General features: G+C 27.8%; 1 protein-coding gene and 1 long non-coding RNA gene across 2 annotated transcripts in view; one reads left to right on the top strand and one right to left on the bottom strand.

Annotated features, from left to right (window-relative positions):
* LOC142333479 (protein takeout-like) overlaps positions 1-20,191 on the top strand; it is a 60,535-nt gene extending 40,344 nt beyond the window's left edge. Inside the window, exons 3-6 of the mRNA XM_075380707.1 lie at positions 13,093-13,231; positions 15,014-15,147; positions 16,353-16,502; positions 19,210-20,191. Of these exons, the coding sequence (XP_075236822.1) occupies positions 13,093-13,231; positions 15,014-15,147; positions 16,353-16,502; positions 19,210-19,364 (578 nt within the window). The 3' untranslated portion in view covers positions 19,365-20,191. The remainder of the gene's footprint in view (positions 1-13,092; positions 13,232-15,013; positions 15,148-16,352; positions 16,503-19,209) is intronic.
* LOC142333480 (uncharacterized) lies at positions 1,873-9,521 on the bottom strand. The gene is made up of 2 exons (XR_012758613.1): positions 9,095-9,521; positions 1,873-3,563 (listed from the first exon to the last, which is right to left on the bottom strand). It is a non-coding gene; the product is annotated as an uncharacterized LOC142333480 (long non-coding RNA).
* Positions 20,192-23,030: the final 2,839 nt, after the last annotated feature.

The following is a 23,030-nucleotide window of genomic DNA, read 5'->3' as shown; positions in this document are numbered from 1 at the left end:
CCAAGATCGCATGTTCTAACACGTTTAGATTTTTGCGTCTGAGAATGGATGAAAATTTTGTATACAAAACAAAAATACATTCTCGTGAGTGTAATTACTTATCTGCATTGTGGATGCGGCTGAACAACTTAAGGACAGCCCTGAGGAACTGAAAAGAGCAACAAAAATCAGTACAGAAGCGTGCCAAGAAATGTGTTGAAAATGGCGGGCTCATTTTTTAACATTTATTATAAACTGACATGTATAATGGACTTTCATGTTTACAGTTGGATTTAGTGTACTGTCTAAATAAATTTCGAATTTTTCTAACTTTTATTTGTTTTATTCAACTTATCTTACACAATTTTATTCAACATTAAATTCTCTACAAGTTTTGTTTAAAGGTTTTATGTGTCTATTACCCATTTAACAAATTTATTGTACATCAAACAAAAAATACAAGGTTTTTTACGCCAATTTTTGGTTTTTATTCCAGATTTATCAAAGATTACTGCAGAAACGGTTCTGGGATCTATTTTTTCGATTTTTCAGGTCAAAACCTATAAGAAATGACTAATTTTGCCCCTTAATTAACGTCCTAAAAATTTTAGTACGAATTCATTTACCTGAGTAGCTGAAATCTTTCACTAGCTGTAACTCACAAACGAATTAATTTAGGACATGTTTATACGAACTTTTTACATTATTTTCACGAGTAAAAAAGGTTATTAAAGTCCCGGGAGAGGTTCGTGATTCACTCTGTATAATGCTGAGAGTTGAAGTATCGTCAGATATAAGTCAGAATCAGTTATTAAAATACTTAAATGGACAGTCAAATGATTGTTTGGCTTCCATAATTATGGGCAGTTAATCAATGGAATAAAATAAGTACGGGTAGTCTCATAACAACCTAAATTTAAAAAGAAGGCTAACTCATACACAATAAAGACTTTTGCAAATTTCTTCTTAAAGTTAAGAATACTGTTATCAATTTAACATTTTTTTTAGAAAATAATTAAACGCACGCGTATGATCAACATTAAAAAAGCACAATATAAATGAAAATATAAATAATAATTTTAAAGATGTAACCATTTATAAATATATAGATTAAAAATGATAATAATTAATGCGATAACCTAAAAAAATGTACAGAGTATACTTTACGAAGAACAGTTCGTTGTTGAATTCAGTACGTACGTAAATATCCGAACACTTTTTGTCTAGGATTAAGCACCGTTCAAAGATCACAAAAATACATGAATGACCGTGATCGGTCATCGGGTTCACCTCAAAATGGTCGCCAAAATTGCAATTTTGTAATAATAATTACGCAAAAGAGGTGTAAGCTAACAAGTTGGTCCAAACGCATTAACATAAGGTTTACTGAAATGCATAAAGTATATAAATTTGTATATACAGAGTAATACCCCAATATGGCGGAAAAACTTTTTAATATAGATATATATATATACATACACATTATAAAACTGCCAAAACGCAATAAATTACATTAACTTAGCGTATGAATAAGTTACAAATGGATTAACAGTAATTGAGAGAGCAGTGATGATTAATAATAATGTTCGTTCGAGAAAGTTTTACTAAACTTTTCATTGATAACTGGTTTTTTATAATAATAATAGTAATAAACTAAAAACTTGCTCTGTTTTATTTAAAAATAATTTTAAGATATAAAAAAACATCATTAAAATTTATTTTCAAAAGAAAAAACAATTTGCTTAAAAATGCTCATACTTTATGTAAGAATATACTTAATTTTAACAAAATGAAATCATAAATTAGTTGTTTCGTTTTAATATTTTTAATTATTATTTTTATATAATATTACACGAGATATGTATAAGGACATGAAAAAAAACCAAGGTTAAGTATTCCTGAATCAGGTTTTTATTTTAAATCTATTAATTTAAATTACTATATATAAATCTAAAAATCTATAGAATAAGCTTTACATAACCATATTATCACTTATAAGATCAGAAAAAAACTCGGGATTTCAGAACTTATTAAACAATAATTTTTTATCTTATACTAGGTTACATAAATTAAAATATTATTTCAATAATTAAATGAATTTATAATGAACAAAGTCAGAAGTTATTAATTTTACCTACCACAACTAGATTAAGTTATTTCTTTTTTTATATAGTCATTTTTCTTAATTTCATTTTCAGGGATTTCCGTTCTTCTTTCAGTGATTAAAATAATTTTTTTTTGCGTTTCGGTTAATAATAATGATTATAATATAACAATGGGGAAATTTATACTATTAATCACTACTATACATAATTAGAGGCAAGATAATATAAATAAATTCATTATATATAAAACTGATGTTTTTCTGTCAGTACAGTGAGATTTCTTTATAATCTCATCAAGTAAAGAATTTCTATTAATTTTAATATCTTTTGCCTATATATAATTTTTACTACCTTCTACGAAGTAAAGGAAGTATTTGATCGTAAAAAATTTCGGTTTCCAGATTTCAACGGAAATTTCCATTTTGACTAGTTTCGACGTGACGTCTGTACGTACGTACGTGTCTATCTCGCATAACCAAAAAAAAAAAAACGATTAGCTGTAGGATGTTGAAAGTTTGGATTTAGAACTGTTGTAATATCCAATTGTGCATCTCCCATTTTGATTGCAATCGACTGAACCAAGAGTGTAAAAAAAAGCCCAAAAACTTGGATTTTGGACTTTTCCTTAACTGTATTAATAAGCCCTCATTGAAAGCTTTTCAACGATATATCATAAGTGGTACTTATTTTCATTGTTCCAGAGTTATAGCCAAATAAAACTTTAATTAATGAAATACTTGGATCTTACAAGGGGAAGGCACGTCGGTTCGAATCAGACTTCATCTCCTTTTTTTATCATTTAAATATTTTGATTTATTAATAATTATTAACCTCATTGTAAAAAAAACATTTACGATGAATAATAATTCAATAATAAAAAATGATAAATGAAATTTAATAGGCATATAAGGATGTCATTTGGTGTCCACATCAGACTTTTTTTTTAAATTAAGTCAATTTATAAATGCATTATATGTTATTTAACTCTGGTTTCAACCACAAATTAAACTTAATTTACATTATCTGACATTCCTCTATGTATAGTTACCAATTTACAACCAAAAAGAGAATCCTAAACCAATATATCCAAATTGTATACATTTTATTCACATTAATTCTTTTTCTTTGAAATTTTTTACAAAAATACATTTATAGTAAGTATAGAAAGAAAAAAGTTAGCAAAGTATTGTATAACTTTCCCCGCTATTAAAAATAAAAATTAAATGAGTTAGAGGCAGAAAACAAAAACAAAACAAAACAGAATATATATTTTTTAGAGGTGGAGGATAAATTACATTTTTCGACTCGAGTACATAATTGCTTAAATTCTTTCGGTTTTGGGAAACTTGAATGGCGTCATTGCATAGACTATTGTTTCAATTCTCGTAGATCTAAGATATCCACGTCTCATCGCCCGTAACAATGAGGGAAAACAAATCATCTCCATCTTGTCGATAGCGGTTCAAAAACACTCGTCCACTGCACATAAAAGAAAAAAATATGTTTAAGTAAAGTTTTCTCTAAATACGAGTATAATACCCTCTTCAATAGAAGCTAAATAAGAAAGAATAACATTTTCAAAAATGCTTTTTTGGATTCCTGGGTCTGTAATTTAAAACAAAACTGTAGATATTTCTTGATAGCCTATATATATATATATATATGAAATATAAATATTAAAATCTATTTAAACCAAAGGAAGATAACATATAGGAAGAGAACAGAAGAAAAAACATATATTTTAATTTTAATGACGGGTGGGTTGATCTTTTGGAAATCTTTTTTTTATTATTTATATATGCATTGACGGTAACGAATTCTCTTTAATACAGTTTACTATAAAATGCCTCTAAAGAAAACCAAAATTGGTTTTTTCACAATATTCCCCCATCCCAAAACAAATTTAGAAAATAATGAATAGGATCAATGCCCCGTATACAAGACGAGCAACATAAAACCGAACCAGTAATATTAATGAAACCAGTACCCAATACTATTTACGAAAGACTCACACAACTAGTGCGACTAGTAGATGTATATGTTACATCTGATTGTTGCTGCCGTTTGTCACGTGGTTACGTGTCAGTGCAGTATACATTTTGTTGTAGTGCAGTTGTGTTTGTGTAAAATGCCATATTCAATCCAGGAGAGGATAGCATATTTCATGTCAGACGAGGCACGGTTTCATTTTTCCGGCCATGTTAATTCGCAGAACACCAGGTATTGGATGGTGAGGAATCCTCACGAGATACTCGATCGTCAGTTCACGTTGAGAAAATTGGTGTTTGGTGTACAGTTTCCGGTAATCGTATAGTGGGACCAATATTTTTTGACCGGACTGTCAGTACACAGGTTTACCTCACAATTTTCGAAGAATTCTATTCGCAGTTAACTGATAATGAAAAGAATACAGCTTCTTTCAACAAGACGGAACAACGTATCACACATGAAACGTTTCACTGAATCGCGTTTATGTAGCTTTCACAAATGAACGAGCTGTCAACAGATAACGGTGGCCTCCACGTTCCCCTGAGTTATCTACTTGCGATTTTTTTCTTTAGGGCTATTTAAAGGAGAGTTTATGCATCTAATTCTCACAATATTGATGAACTGAAAGTGAACATTCTATGAGAAATCAAAACAATTGACAACGTTTTGCGTCAGACGACTCAATATGATCAGTCGAGCACAAAAGTGCATCGATGCCCAGGATGGCCATTTTGAACATCCTTTGTAACAATACGGTAAATAAATGCAACATTAAAATTACGTTTTATGTTCTTATCAGTATCATTCATAAAATTTCATTCCAACATAACCGCCCGATTCTGCAGCGGTTACACGTTATGGGTTTGGTTTCAAGTTGCTCACTTTGTATATAGAAATATTTGAGTCGAATTTGAACAAAATCGGTTCGGTCAATCCTGAGATATAAGGCCAAAAGCAGTACAACCACACATACGTACACATATACAAATGTTTTTTTTTTGTTTTTTTTTTGTATCTTGATCAACTACTTGCCCACTAAAACAAAGATTTGCAAAAAACCCAATACCCTAATTTTGACAATCACCATACTTTCCCCTTAATACTTCTAGCTACATTCACCAGAAAAGTAAAAAATGCAAAACCAGATCCTGCAAAATGGATAAAAGTAATCCATTTGAAACATACAAAAAAAGATACTTCATTAAAGTATAGTGCAACAAAGTCAACGTTACACATGGGAAAAATGTGAACTTCAGATTTCTAATCCTTCTGTTGACTGGACAGTTATAAGATTACAAGTACAGAAGGTATGCAAACCATTTATTACATCTGTTCATGAATTATATAAATAAATATTAAATTTAGTTTGTTAGTAATTTTTTTTTTTATTTTATGAAATTTTGGTATTTACAACGGTTAAGACTGTAAACAAGCATAAGTTCACAAACTGGTGAAAACCATACATCCATAGAAGTACAAGAAATATTATTAGCAATTTTTAATAAATAAGAATTGACAATTAAGGACTTATCTTTTGCACACAAAGGTTATTATATTATCCCCTTTTTCCAACAATTGGACAAATTGTAACCATTTCTATTTGTACTTCACATGCGGTAAAAGGTGGGGGTAGCTGCAAAGAAAGTGTGGAAGCCCTGTATAAAATAAATATAAATTCATTTAATAATTTCATTTTAAAACCAATAAAAGTAGAATTTTTAAATTATTCTCAGGGGAAATACAAAAGTCCTTATTCTGAAAAACAAAGACAAAGTAATAAAAATTTCCTTAGAATATACATACAATATGTATATGTGAAAGCTTTTTATTTTGATTAATATATCTGGGATTGGTTCAAAATAAAATCTTTGAAAATGGTTCAAAAGATTTCTATATGCGAGACATTGATGGCATTCAAATTTTTGACAAACTTAAAAAAAAGGGGACGTTAATTTTTATAATTTTTAATTTTATAAAACGGTTATAGAAAACTGGACTTTAGTATGATGAAAGAAATTAAGTAATTTAAAATTCCAAAGGTTTAAGTTTATCAAACTTAGGGGTGGGTGCATAACAACATTAATTCAACAACTTTTACCTCATATCTAGATTACTTGTTGACCAAAAAAAGACTGAAATTCGGGTACAAGTATCTCAGCTTTGCCCTGATTTTTTACCCAATTGGGCAGAAGCATCAAGTACATATATATATATTTTTAGTAAACTGTAACTTATTTAGTTTAGTTAAATAACAATGTAGCAAATTAGGCAAACTTACAGAAGTAAAATTACTTCATTAAGTAAACTTCTAAGCCCAAAAAAACAAGAGGGCTGAATGAGACTTTTATATCAATTTGTAACTGTAAACAAAATATCAATTTTTTTTTTATTTAAATTTTCAAGATTGAAAATCCAACTCTTAGATTTGTAATAAACATGGACACAGTAATTAGATTTTAACTTTCATATGTTAAAAACAGATCCATTGAGGAATCTATCTTTAAAAACAGATTCATAGAGGAAATAAGCTAAAACATGATAATTTGGTTAAACTAACGGGAATGTCTTGTTCAAAAATTAAAAATAAATTAAAACAAATGCAATTTTATAAATAAAACTTCAATTTTACATACATTCACATGTACAAATATATAAATAGAATTTGCTGTAAATAAAAAAAAAAAATATTGTCTAACCTTCAATGAAAATTGAGAAAAAAATCAAATTTTCTATTAAATATTCATTACTAGATTTTTAATAAACAAAACTGAAATTATAGTAATCATAAAACTAACTCAAACAATGCAATTTATTCAGCTGCTCAAAATAATACTTAATAAAAATAATTGCTCTGTTAAAATATAACATGCTCTTACTTTAATTTTTTTTGTTCATCCAATCCTATAGTTATTTTAATAAATTTACATCACCCAAAACCTTCCTCAAAGTTCAATAAATAAAATGCTAAAGATCACCCCCTCCAATTAATTCAGTTCAATGGTTCAAGTTTTACGTAAACATAATTACAAACACATAGACATTCTGATATACATATAATGATAGTTTCATGTACAGGTAACGTCATGCTTATTTCACATTTTTTAATTTTCAAGGTGCTACTTCAAAAAACATTCCTGATGTTTTATATTCCTTGCAACACCATGGTTGGAATATAAATTACAATCTTACCCATAGCCCTATTTCTCCTAGTTACTTTTTTAAAATCTCTTTGAATTAGGTTATAAAGAAATAAAAATTCTCATGCAATGAAAAATGAGTTAATGTATTTTACAATTTTTGCTAAATTAATTTTGAAATACTTTGAGCTCTGACTGTATCCGGATAAAAAATTGCTTCTTATGTTGTTAAAAAAAACATTCTATAAAAATTACCTAACCATTTCAATTACATAAATATTAAAAAAAAGAAAAAACAGCTTTTAAATTATAAATTTTGAACATTCACTGTCATCACAAACAACAAGTTTCTTAAATTAGGAATTTGTTTGAATAATACAGAAGATAGGACCAAGAAAACTGATCATTAAAAATAGGCTCTTAAAAAATACATTTCATAGGGAACAAACCCTATAATTTGTATTTATGATTTTAAAACTATTTGGTTCTGCTAACAACAACAGTCAAGTATTTATGAATAGACATGAACATAAGAATGAATACAATACCATGCTGGATATGTGCAACTGCAAATCTGCATTAAATTCATATAACAACATATGCTAACAAAACAATATTCATACAAATGTAAAAAAAGTAAAAACAATTATATTACTCAGTAGAATTTTTTCATGTATTTTGGATGAATAAACACTTTATTTAGATTGGTACATGAAGAATTCTTGAATGGATAGGTTAATCTACTATTACACGGATAATAAAATTAACTACATCATCATTTGCCAGAAAGGGTCAAGGTAGACTGAGAGAATACCTAGATCACAGGATCATCGTGAAATAAGAAAAAAATCACAGGATCATCAGAAAAAAATAAGATACAAAAATAAAATCAGTACTGGTATAGAAGAAAATATCCATTTTTTGTAAGCTAAAATACTATGTTATACAATGTCAGAACAACATTGTTTCTGGTTTGATACAAATGAATACTGTTATTTATTTTACGGGTAAATGAAAACTTATGTATTTACGAATACAATACGTTGTTGCAAAAATTGGAATGGTAAATTTCAACAAATACACATAAAAATAATTAAAACTAATTGATTATCTGAAATCATTTTACGTAAGGAAATAAACAGAAGGATGAAAACTCAAAAGTCAAGGAAAGATAATGGTTGTGCACAATTTGTAAGAAACCATCAACACAATCCCCCCATAAATGTAATATTGCTGGATAAAAAATTACCCCCTCCCACTGGGTGTGCATCAAACAACTTTAAGATAAAAAATATGAGAAAAAGTGCAAAAAAAGTTAGTTAAAATTAAAATTTGTTTTGCTGGCCCATCGATGCATCCAGTCACCACAATCACTATGAATATGTATAATTCGATCGCTGTACATATGTATACTTCAATCAATATACAGCTGAATTTTTCACGTTGCAAAATTTTTGCAGGTGTCCGCTTGTAATGATTTATTGTAAAAAATAATCATAATTGAAAAATGTTTTGTTTCTTATAACAAAGATTACTTTAAATTTTTTTTTGTTTTTAACTAATGCAGATTTTATGCTTAGGCTATTACTGTAATAAATAATCAGAAATAATGCAAATTCTGGCATCTATTTCTTTCTACACTGGTAACAAAGCGCTATGCTAACCTAACCACAAAACCAACGAGTCACGATTTCCAAATATCTAGTACATAACGCAAGTAAACACTATTACATACTAAGCACAAATTTCTTAACTCTTAACTTATTTCTTATTTTTACGTTATAAAACAAAATGCATGCGCAAACTCATATACATATATATTTTTTTATTATTCGTAATCTGTAGGTTACAATCTATTCAATTAGTTTACAATAAACAACCTACCCCCCTCCCACCAATGTAATGAGGATAATTATGTATGACATATATATGAGGTGTAGTATTGTACAGACTCGGACCACCATTCCTAAATGTCTGGTTAATTGAACCCCAACCACTAAAATACAAGTTTTCCATTGGCAAGTATTAAATCCGCACAAAAGAAACTAACTTTTAATAGGATTTGAACCTTCGACTTAGAAAAATATATATATACGTACACACGTTAAAACTGAAAAATATATGCTCATAATTTATTCCTAATATTTAAAGGCAGTTATTTAATAAATGTTATAGCTGTAACTGTTTCATAATTTAAAAAAGTTAGTCAGTTTTAAAATCAGTCACACTTTTTTTCTGATCTCAATCAGCACAAATACAATAAGCAAAACATCACACGTAAAACATCTGTAATGTCATCAACTGTAACATGTTCATAACCATGAAATCAGCTGATTCATTTTAGAAGAAAAAATAAAAAGCTATTTTTACGTAAAACAGAATGTAATTTCAATATTATCTATTAACATTATTTTATAATTTACAGATATATTTAATAATAATTATAGTTTATTTCTACAAAAAAAAAATTACCGTCAATAATAATATTTAATAATTGTCTTTTAATGGGGTCTTTTCTGTTTTCCCCCACAATAGTTTTTTTACGTTACGTATTAGTACTTGCTCATTTTATAATAATAAATATAATCTAACTAACTTAACCTACGTTCGCTAATCTTGATTAACAAGCGTAGGTTAAGTTTGATTAGATTATATTTATAATTTCTCTACAAATACCATATTATTATAATTGAGCAATTACTAATACGTAACGTAAAAAAAAAAAAAAAAAAAAAAAAAAAAAACAGAAAAGAACCCGATAATAATCAGTATAAAAAATAATGTATCAAACATTATTACAAAATTAAAGATTTACTGGAAGAGAAAAATAAAGTTAACAGCGATAAAATTCTGAGAATTTATTTTCATTTTACAAAATCTGATAGAGTATCTATTCTTTACATTCAAAATTTTTTACGTTAAATTAAAACAGGGAATGGAGATTTTCAGTATGGTATAATGTACCAACCTTAAAAAAAAATGTTAGTTTTTATTTTATATTGGCATTAAGCTAAAACTCAGAACAAATACAAAATTATATAAAATATTATGAGCTAGCTAGATGGGATCCAGAGGGCTCAGCCCCCTGGATCTGTCTGTGATCATTGAACTCATGCTTGTAAGAATAATAATAATAATGAATAAAAATTAAAGTCTGTTCCATTTATAAAAACTATCAATATATTGTAATTTCTTCAGGACTTGAAACTTTGTGTGATCTGAAGAATGCAGATTTCAAAGTAGTCATCCTTCATCTTAAAAATAATAGCTACAGCTGGTTACCTGTCCTTCATGTGGTAAAAATGCATTTTGCCCAGTTCTTAGAATTACCTGACAAACACAACTAGGAGGTGACCATACTCAGTTTCAGTTTATTTTTTTTATTCTATGTTTTAGTCAAGTAATGGAAGGCAGGTGCAGCCAGTTGTGTTACACATACAGGTAACAGTGGCAGCGGCTGTGTTGGTTAAAGCCAACGTTGCACTCCTTAAAAATTCAAAATACCCTACACTGATTTTTAGATATTTATCTGAAAAGTATCTGTAAGCCCACATCTAATGAATATCTCTATAGTATGGTCAGAAATAGCAGAAAACGATTTTACTTTTTTCCCCTTTCAAGGTCGAATTTCAAAATATCTATAAATTGGTTTTTGGTTATTCACAAGAAGAATATCTAATTTGATATCTTCATTTGTTACCAAGAATTAAAAAAAAAAAAAACAGTAAAATTTAATATTGCCCAATTTCAACCCTTTGAACTTCAAATTTCAAAAAATCCTTTCTTAGTGTCCACTAGACTGTAAGAAGCATGGGTATACAAATTTTCATCACTTTATCTTCAATAGTTTTTGCTGGGCGATGATTATGAATTAGTCAGGATATCTTGTTTTATAGATACTGATTAATAGTCCTTACCTTACAACCATCTACAGCTGATAAAGAATAATAGTACTTTTAAACTGAAAAATATGATGATCATTAGTTAAAGAATTAAATAAGATATTGTTTAGCTTTCAAAAGCAAATTATATCAAATAATAGACAAAAGACTGAAAAAATGTTGGCAAATTTTGACTCCATTACCTCATAGCTTATTAATACAATTTGCTGATATACCTCATTACTTAACTGGCTACATTTTATACCTCATATTTCAGCTTCTTTAAAAATTCCTTGAATCTTGACAGAGTTTGCAGTAAAACCTGTAAATAGTGAAATTCTCCTGTTACAGTTTGAGAATTATTTGTTTGGTTTTATTCCACATCAAACATTAGAGGGGAAGGTTTATATAATTATCTTTGAAGTGAACTTTTAACAGATTATGTACTAGTCATGGAAAAGAATGTGTTATGCGGTTAATATGTATGGTAAGCATAGTAGCCAGCAGAACAAAATTAGGAATTAAATTTTTACATAATTTGTTCACTGAATTTAGAATGCAGATTGACATAGTGCAAGGGATACACCTAAACACAGGAAATTTTATCCTTGATTATTACTATGCTATAAAAATCTGAAATTAAGAACTTAGTAAATATGTGAGTTAAGGAAGATTTTAGCCAAATGCTGTTTGTGGAATGTCTTGTTGTATGAAGGGGTAGTATGATGAAGAAGGAGAGGGTCTGGATTGAAGCTTTTGAGATGTCAGTAAGGAGAAGAATGGAAAAAATAAGTTACATGGAGTGAGGAATGAGGAAGTAACGAACAGGATTAAAAAACAAAATGCATTTATGCAGCAAGTACAAAAAACAAAAGGAAACTGGCTAGGACATGTAGTCAAAGGAAATGAAATCTTGACAACTGCATTGGAAAGGCCAGTAGAAGGAGAAAAGAAGGGATAAAGAAGAAAATGAAATTAATAGATAAAATGAAAATTGGAAACTTCAAGAGGTCAAAGGAAAAGGCTTGGCCCAAGAGTGATTGGAAACATTGATGGTGTAAGGAACCTGCTCTCAGGCAGAACACCAGATGATGATGATGTTGATTGACTAATTAGAAAATGAATAACAAGAAAACTACCCTAGTTCTAATGTAATGGATACATTTTCCTATGTTTTTTTTTTTTTATATCTTGTACAACTAAATAAAATTAAAATCTAGATATTGAGGAATTGCTAAAAAAAATATTAAAAAAAAACTAATAATTAAAGATAAATGACTGAATTATAATAATAAACAACTATATAAAACAATGCTTATGAATTGTTATAAAAAGAGTATTTCTTTCTATCTGAATTAACAAAATAAAAAAATAACTGTTGATTTATAACTGTGTAATACAATTTTAGATCCCAGCTAAAATTATAAAGTTAGCTTAACAAGTTCATACTTTCAAGTTAGATTGCCCATCTTGATCTAATGTACTATCCCTTATAGGAAGTTGGATAACATAAGAATTTATCTCAAGGAAGACAGAAGTAGTATCAACCTTTAGCGAATCAATCTGTACAGGTAGAAATAGTTTTTTTTTTTTTTTTTTGTTAGTAATGGTTACTTAACAAATGAGTATTTTTAAAATTTTACTTTGCTTATCTCCCACCTACTGATGTTGAAGGTTTAATAACTGAAATAATTTGGTTTTGGATTTTTATTTTTTTGTAACTATTTTTCAGTGTCTTTTATTAACAAATTTAATTCAGCTACTGAAAGCGCAGTATTTCTAATAATTAAAAATTTTACTCCAATTTTTTTCACGTACTTCAAATCTAGTCCTTCTTTTTCTTTGACTAACAATATATTTTGGTTTTGGAATATTTGTATTTCAGATAAGTATAATGTTTCTTAAGAACTCAAATAATCATGATCAAAGAGCAACGATTTGTGTTAAATTAAGTGTTTTAATATTATTCAATCATATAATTTAAAGATTAAACTTTTATAGGTATCCCAGAGTTAGATGTACCAGCTTTGGAACCACTTACTTTGCCAGAAGTTGTAGTTTCAAGAGGAGGTAATTTCAGAGCAGTTGGTACAAATGTAATCGTAAGAGGTGCCAGCAACTTTAAAGTAACAAAACTGAAGTAAGTAACTAAATTATTATTAATATTTTATTTAATTATGAATACATATATATTTTTAAAAATATTTTTTTTTTGCACACAACGATGGTTTGTTATTAGCACCCGAAAGTAATGATTTTGCAATATATAAATTATTTTTTAACACATGTGCTAAGTATAATGATATATAAACTAAAAACACAGAAAAGAAGTATTTATATTAAATCATAATATAAGATATTAAGAAAATATATTATAATAAGTATTAGATAATCGAATATTCGGTTTTAAGAAATTGTTTCCTAGAATATATCGGTTGATAACAACTAATTTAAATTTCTGATGCAGTGCTGCATAACACTCGCAGTCTACAAGGATGTGGTGTATTGCTTGTTGGCAGTTGCAGTGAACACAAATGGGTGCATCGGTCTGATTCATTAGGTGTCCCTGTGTAAGATTAGTCAGCCCTATTTGCAATAATAACCTTGATGGTTATTTCGGATTGAAGAGCTCAATGACAGCACAGTATCAGAGTTGATGTATCAGAGTTTATTATCTACTGTAGCAGTCCAGTCTTTCTCGAAGAGTTTAACAAAATTAATAAAATCGATATCAATAACACGAGTGGTGAAGGATGGTTGGCTACATGCATCTTTAGTAGTGGAATCTGCATGTTTATTACCTGGGATTCCCTCAGGCTAGGAATCCAGTGGAAACTCACTTGTATGTTATGACAGTTCAACTCAATGATTGCATTACGAATTTTGGTGATGATAGAATTTCTCTTTGTGCATTATTTAATAGAGAGGAGTTATTATAAATGGGATTTTGAATAAAGATAAGAAATCAGAGTTTAATTATTAATAAACTGTAACACTGGAGAATATTACAAAGTTAGGAATAAATTACTATGAATTTGATGCCATAAATCAAAGGTAGTTTGTGTTTAAAAAACCAAAAACACCAACTATAAAAAACAACCATTAAAATGTTAGTATTTTAATGCTTTTTGTTTTCAACTATAACATAGGTTTAACTTGATTAAATGTTATGTATAGCTTGAAGATAATTTTTTTAATGCACTGTTTTTTTTTTTAATAAAATAAAAAAAAAATATTTAAGCTGCAAGGTTTTGTACTTATAAAGGCAAAATTTTCAGACTTTTTTTTATGTAAACACATTGTCAAGTGTCAAGTAAATGTACACTAAATTTCATTAAAATATCTCAAACCGTTCTTAAGACTTAGATTTTTATTGAAAAAAACACAAAATTGTGGACAGAGAGGAAATTAAGTAAGATAATGTATTTCTCTACATGAAATTTTTTATTTTGATGTCCTGAGTCCTAAGTTTGGCCAAAACCTCCAAGGGTACTCTGTACAATAATTAAGAAGTATTTTTAACCACATGATTTCACAAATTATCTGATTTTCTCATCAATAAATCTTATGTTTTAAAAAATTGAAAAATCATAAATGAGGAAAAAATAAAGCAGAATTTTATATTTTATTGTATTGCTTTAAAAAATAACCTTGGATAAAAACATATAAATCCTAAAAACATATTTCTATTGCAGAATGTAAAATTTCAATACACATAGACATTTCTAGTTTTGTGTTAATATAATGTAATTTTATTAATTTGATATGATTATTTTAAATTACATATTTGCAGAATAGTACCTTTTAACAACGAAATTATATTTTTACTTGTCTGCCATTTTATAAACAGGACACTTAAAACTGTAACATTGAGTATCTAATACAAAAAAATTTATATACATTAAATAATTTTATTTTTCAGGGTTGATTTGAAAAAGAACATATTTTATATTGGTATAGAAATACCTCATTTGACATTTGACGCTCAGTATGATGTAAATGCCAGAATCCTTGTTGTACCAGTAAAAGGAAAAGGACCAATCAAGGCTAATGCAAGTATGTATTACTTCATGGTGCTTATTAATATATCATATTTTCCATAATACTATTTATTTTATTTTAAGACTAGTCAGCTGGTATATTATTTACCATACTCACTCACCTGTCATTTAGCCAATCCTAGATTAAATTCAGATTATAATCTGGAACACATACAGAAGAAATGAACTTAAGCAAATTACAGAGATTAGAAACTGTGAGTTTGGGAAGGAGGTTATGAGAAAACTTTTGGCTGGTATTATTTATCTTTTATCACAAATTTTGCTTTGGTTCTTTCTATTCTAGCTATTTTCCTTATCGTTGATCTCACTTCCTTGATTAAATTTCTAACCATCCAGAAATCTAATATTCCTGCTATGGATATGATGATATCTTTTTTATTACCACTACTTTTCAAAATACTTCTCGAAGTTCTTTTAATACCGTACTTTTTGAACAAAAGTATGGTGTTACTTTCGGTCACATGGTTGTGAAAATGAATTTTTTAATGTTTTTGATCTATGAATAATATGAAAATACCATTACTTAAAATGGGTTTCCTAAATATATATATATGTATATATATACATGTGTATATGTATGTAGAGGTCCACATGTAGATTCTTTTGTGGCTCAAAAATCTCCAAAACTACCTGATCAATTTCATTGAAATTTAGATCTGCTGTAATTGTTTATCTGAAGTTGTGTATGTGTGAAAATTTGATGAATATTGGTGAGTCATTATTGAGTTATGCTTAATTTAAGGTGGAAAAAATTTGAGCGGGGTAAGTTAGAAGCATGCTTTATTATGGCACTGCAAATTGCAACACTGCCGTTTTATCTGCGGTATCTATTGTTAGCAATAATAAACCAAATTAGAAAAAAATTAAAACCAATTTAAATTAACAAAAAGTCGTTATTTTCGTTAATTTAAAGATTTAAGATGAACGATATTTTAGTTTTCTTTTCTTTTCTTTTTAATAAATTTTCCTTAAATTTATTAACATTTTATTCCCTACATTAATTAATATTTTTTCATAATGTACAAATATGATGAAGATAACTTTGTTCTTCTCATGAGTCTTCATGTAGCATAGCTCAAAACTCATGTTTTACTTGCTTTTTAATATCCATTATTTATTCTTTTAAATAATTATTAGATAATGTACTGGAATAACATAAATTTTTATTTAATTTCTAATTGTTAAAATTTTTTATTTTAGCTGATGTTGTTGGAGATGTCGTATTAAAAGCAAGAAAAGTTAAACGTGAAGGTGAAACATATATTGAATTTAAATCAATAGATATAGATTTAAAGATTGAAAACTATTCAGTGAGATTAGAAAACTTATTTAACGGTGATAAAGCTCTCGGTAAGTAATAAATAAATAAATTTATTCTATGAAAATATTAAATAAATTATTTTAACACCATTGAATCTATTAAATGAAGAAGGATTCATCCTGAAAGCACTTTGTGTTATTTAAATTCTACCTTAAGTTGACAGACATAATATAAAATCATACACATCATTATTTAACCATTTCAGTACCACTGTTTCTGTAATTACAAGTTGTTCCTTCTGCTAGTCCCACAATACCTTTTTTCACTGTAATAATATTATTTACTTACTTATATTCAAATTTATACTATAGAGTATTCAAAAAGTGATGCAAATTTATGGAAAAATATTTCCTTATTTTGATGTTGGTTAAACTGAGAAAAATTGAGGAAAAATAGATTACAAAATGCAGCAGATAATACTCATTGTCTCCCAATACACTAGATGTGCCGGTTATGCGTAGAGCCAAAATGCTTTTACAGAAACTTATGGTGGGATGCACCAAACAAGTCTTTCATTAAGCAGCTGTACAAGTTCCAAGAGACAGGGAATGTGACAGATGCAGCCAAAAGTGGTTGACTGAAAACACTAACATCAAAAAAGTTGATCGAGATGCAAGCTGCATATTATGATAGTCCTAAGAAGTTTGTGCAACGCCTATCTAGCCAGATTGGTCTCTCAGTCGGTAGTGCCCACACGGCATCGTGCAAGTGTTTAAAGTTGCATTTGTACAGAATTCATGTTGTTCACGAGTTGTTACCTGCAGACACTGGAAAACGTGTAGCTTTCTGTCAGCAATTCATGTCATCTGTAACACCAGATGAGGAAGAATTCAATGATTGGTTTTGGTTCCACCTTGATGGACATGTGATTGCACAGAATTCATGCATTTGGTGTACAGAAAATCCACATTAAGTGCCAAGTGTCCTCTTCATGGACAAAAAGGGGATGTTTGTTGTGCAATTTCAAGTAGGCGAATCTTCATGACATTCGTTCATGGCATAGTGGACAGTGAGTGCTACATGTAGATGGTGCAACAATTTGTAAATACTATACCTGCAGATTGGCTAGAGTGTATGTAGTTTCAGCAGTACAATGCTACGGCTCATACAGCCAACTACACTATGAGTTTCTTTGATCAGTGTTGTTATGGAAAAGTGATTTCAAAGGGGTTCTGGCCTCCTCGGTGTCCTGATTTAAAATATAGGATGCTGCTTATAAAACTCGTCCACACACCATTCCCACATTGCAGAGCAAAATTGAACAATGTGTCACCGCAATTTCTCAACAAACATTAAAATATGTGTTTAAGAGCATGCAACATCATATTCAATTAGGTGAATCGGAGAATGGAAGCTGCTTTCTACAACTATTGTAACTTACTCATTTTCCCATAAAGTTGCATTTTTAAACAATGAATATAATCATCAAAGATAATTGTGTATTTTATTGTAATTGTAAAATTACAACAACCATTATATGATTATTCCTTTACATGTAATATTTATACTGCACTGCAGTATTTGCCACATATATGTTAAAATGTTTGTTTTAATTTTGATTTTAATATATTTTGTTTAATGACTTCATATACTCTTGTATATGATTGTAATTTTAATCTTTTAATTGTTTAATATGTAATTTTATAAATATCACATGACTGAAGATTTCAAGAAAGTACTTTCATGAAAAATAATAAATATACAAATAAGGTAAGAGTTATCTTATATCTGTACTTTGGTGGATTAAACTGAATTATATATACCTGAATTTATATTATTAGTGCAGAAATGATGTGGGTCATGAAAGGATTGATTTTAGAAAAATAATGTATATATATATATATATATATATATATATTTATAATACAAAAATTATTATAGACAAAAAAAATCAATAAATAGGATGATTTAGGAAATAATACATTTTACAAACTTCACAAATGTGGCCTCCTTTCTTAGCCAGAGCACAGAGATCAGTATTTAATAAATCATAATAATACTCCTTAATAAATCTTTGATGAAAATAGAAATCTTATCTTACACTGTCAAACCCAACATTTTGATATAAAGGATATCTGTTGCTACATTCTGTCCTTATAATAACTGCAAAGAAAATAAATATTTAATTTAGTGGGCTTCACTTCAATAACAAAATGGGGATTTTTGAACCTAGTCTTGAACACTGGTCAACTGATTCCACCATAGATGTAGAAACTAGCTTCATATGAGAAACGTTTATGCTACAGATGCAACTGATGTATTTGTGTAAAGTATTTTATTCTGTGGAATTATGAATTTCAAATTCATGAGAAGTAAACTTTAAATTTAGAGATTGAAATTCTTCCTGTGGAGGCCTAACATTTCATCACCTACAGATGGTCAACCTGAAACATAAGGATCAAGAATCATAATGTTGAATATCACCATATTCACCATAATAATGGTGAACCTGAACCGTTATTAAAGTCATGTAGTGGTTATCCATACTTTTTCTAAAATCTTACCAAACAGTGACATCAGTTTTTTTGTTTCTTGAGAGGATATAACATATAAAGATTTTTCTGAATAGATTAATATGAATGCAGCACCACTAAAAGTATTACCTTGCATGCACCTTTGTGCATGCAAGGTTTTAATGAAAAGAATCTCTTAGTGTTTTACTTACATAATATTATGTATCTATATGTGATATTTAATATGGATAAATAACTATTCAATTTTATTTTTTTGTTACAGGTGATGCGGTAAATGTAGCTTTAAATGAAAATAAGAAAGACTTTATGAAGGCATTGAAACCCATTGTAGAAAAAGTAGTAGGTGAAATAGTACTAGATATAGCAAATAAAATAACAAAGAACTTTACATATGATGAGCTTTTCCCAAAAGAATAATTAAATAATTAATTTTATAATATAAAAAACAAAAAAAAAAAATTATAAAAAAATAAAATTACATATTAAAAAAATTGCCAATGAAGTATTATAGTATTGGTGGCAAAAAAATCATATTAAAAACATGTTCAAAAAGATAATTTCATTCATACGTTGTAAATTTTATCAGTTACAGTAAAGTATAATTTATCTGGGGAAAGAGTCTGAGATCAAATTTGATCGCATAAATCATTTACATATTTTGTAAAATTATTGTTTATAGATTGCTACGTTTATTCAGCGATAGGAAGCAATTTAATTAAATCAGAAAACTCATAAATCAGGAGGATTTTTACTAAAATCAGATAGATCAGTGTTCCAGCCTCTATGGCGCAAGTGGTAGCATCTCGGCCTTTCATCTGGAGGTCCCGGGTTTGAATACCGGTCAGGCATGGCATTTTTCACACGCTACAAAAATTTTCATCCTTCTCATCCTCTGAAGCAATACCTGAATGGTGGTCCTGGAGGTTAAAAAAAAGACAGTTCAGTGCTGCTATCTATAGAGTAAAAATAGATTAAAACGGTATTAAACTTTCGAAAACAGGATGAAGACCGCATATATTCAATTATATAAAATCTACATTATCAAATGTACTAAAAAACTGATTCATTTTTAGTAAAAAAACAAAAATAAAATAAATTTTGAAATACTTAGTTTCAAAGTAATTTAAATAAATGATTATAGTTCTTTAATTGTAGCATGCATGCAAGAATTTGTTATGTAAATTTAAGAATTACTTTGTCATTATGTGTAATAATAATTAAAATAAAGGATTTCTTTATTACTATGTCTTATCTTTTCAGTGAAATATAAAAATGTTATTAAATTAACAAAATCGTAAATTGGGAAGTACTAAAATGAAATAGTTTTGCTATCTATTGAGTAACAAAAAGACCGAATGCCACTAAAAAACGAGCAAACACGTTAGCAAAATTTTATTACTCAAATTTAGAATTCTGTCTTCAAATTTATTTCCACAGGAGAATAATACATGTTTATATTACTGATAGGATTTCAACGATTTTCTTTCATGAAAACCAATAATCGCCAGAAGAAATAAAGTTCATTATCATTTTATAATGTAGATATGAATGCCCTTATTCTGTAAAATTTAAAAGACATCTAAACATATTACATGTAAAGTATATACATATACTCATGTAAATAATAAATACTATAATTAAAACAAACTATCTTGTCTATTCAACTAATCATGTCATAGATTACTCAATTAATTAAAGTTTTTTAGTGCAACTATTGTTTGTTCACAATTCATTCTTCATTAATTTTTTCAACAAAAAATTAAAAGAAATGAGTTCCAAGTGAAAATTAGATTTAACGTAAATGATTGAATTTAGACAAAAAATTCACAGTTTTCTTACTTTAACTCAAGAATAAAAGTAATCAACACAGCTGAATTAAAACTCAATCATCACATCCAACTCAAGAGAAATGATTTATAATGTAAAGCAAAAGATGTTTATGGAGATATAGAATAATAAAGAAAAATTTATGATTTTTGCCTAATGTTAATGACAAGCACTACTTTTTTGTACTTTTTTTTTGTATTGTTTCAAAAAATAAATTGGCTAGGTTTCTAATCTATTAATTTGTTTTAACTACAAATTTACTTGGATAAACAGATAAATTTTCAAAATTCAGTTAAATAAAATTTTATTACAACTCAGAATAAAAATATAATCATAAGTTTACTGAATAACACTTTTTTATTTTATAAATAGATTAAAAAATATATCTTTGTAATTCTTTATTTTAATGAATTCATAGTTTACAATGTATTAGCAATAAAATTAAAGACACATGATCTTTTTCATAAAACATTAAAAATTAATTGTTAAAATATAAATAGAAAAGGCAGTAATACTTTCAGTTTAAAGGAGTTAGTTTTAAAGGGGTTTATTACTTAAAAATGCCGTACCTCTACTACAATTGAATTTTTATTTTACGATGAAAATAAATAAAATAATATTACAAATGTTAAAAGACCTAATCCACTTTGAATTACAGGTAGAAAATATTGTTTAAAAATATTAATAAATATTATTGTTTTTATATAAATAAAAACAATCAATTTTTATTTAGACTGATGTGTAGCAATTGAGGTACACAAGTGTTACATTCCTCAGCTTATTTATTTATTACAGAATTTATCTTTAATGCACAAAGAAGGTGTGGGAGTTTGTAGGAGTTCCTTTAATGCATGAAATACTTTCTTTTTTTTAATTTACATTGATGTAACTTACAACACTATTTATTTTTACAAAATTTAATAGTATGTGCAACAGTTGTATTTAAAAAAAAAACTAAATTGTTGTATGGTTTAAAATATATTTTAATTAGAACAAAAAATCTAATTTAAAAATAAAATAACACAAAATTCATGAGATGAAACTTATTACATAAAACAAAAAGACAAATTTGACAAGCTGATCACAGTTGTTTTTATAATTTTTTTATTAATAAATGATGAAAGACCTACAAATAGATGCAATATAAATCATTGACATGTATAAGCTGAGACCAAATGGTTTGGAATCAGACATTATCGGTCAGCTGACCTTTCATCTTTTTCTATTTGTAACACACTCTGGGTTCAATCTAATCCATTCCAGATTGTTTATATGTTTTGCTTCTCACTGTTATCTTCTCTATCCCACTAATATTGCCATTTACATCAATTCTTCTCACTCTTTTCAGCATATGCTACCCTCACTTCGTTTCACATGCCTTGACAACCAAAGGTGCTCTTCCCTCATATTGTCCACGAAACTTACGATTTTCATTTCAGTCTTTATATCCTTATCATAAATGAAAAAAAATTATTAATAATTATTAGACTAACATCTTGGCCTTTCATCTGGTAGATCTGAAACCTGAACAGGTATGAGATTTTTCATACACTTCAAAATGTCATTTCCATGTTCCCACATAAAAGCATTCAAAGCTTCTCTAATTACACATACATTTTTAGGTGTAAAGGTATTCCTTAGCTATCTAACAAAGATAATATGTTTTTATTCATGTGATAATTTTTCAAATAGACTGGAACTACAATTAGATTTCAACACGAAGTCTTGTTCAGTATTGAGTAAGCTGTTGCTGCTATTTGAATTCCAATTATCAAAATACTTAGATATTTTTATAATGTCTTTTGCAGAAATATTCCTTAAGTACTTTTAGTTAACAGATTCTCAAATAATTTGTTTCTGATTACAGTTATCCATCTCCATCTTTTATTTAAAAAAATCATGTTACTAATAAACAGTTGTCATAGTGGGTAGATTGTGAAATTTTAATTCTTTTTTAATTTTAATACTTTTATAAACTGAGCATGTATTGCCAAATCTGTACTGTTAGTGTCAAAAAACATAGAATACTACATTATATAACAGAATCATAAAATCATTAATAATATTAACAAAAGCTCTTGTAATTACTTTAATGATATATGATATGTTTATATATATATACCAGTAAATATATATAAAACATAGTAAACATATAAAAACAGTAAAATTATATTAAAAGTAATACATTTAATATTTATATATATTAAATGGTTCAATACCTCAAAATAAACAAATGTGTTTACATGAACAATGAAC

The sequence above is a fragment of the Lycorma delicatula genome, chromosome 12 (assembly GCF_047948215.1).
Source record: "Lycorma delicatula isolate Av1 chromosome 12, ASM4794821v1, whole genome shotgun sequence".
In the NCBI taxonomy this organism is placed as follows: Eukaryota; Metazoa; Arthropoda; class Insecta; order Hemiptera; family Fulgoridae; genus Lycorma; species Lycorma delicatula.
The sequence above is the reverse complement of the archived record's forward strand: the minus strand, read 5'-3'. Positions and strand labels throughout refer to the sequence as shown.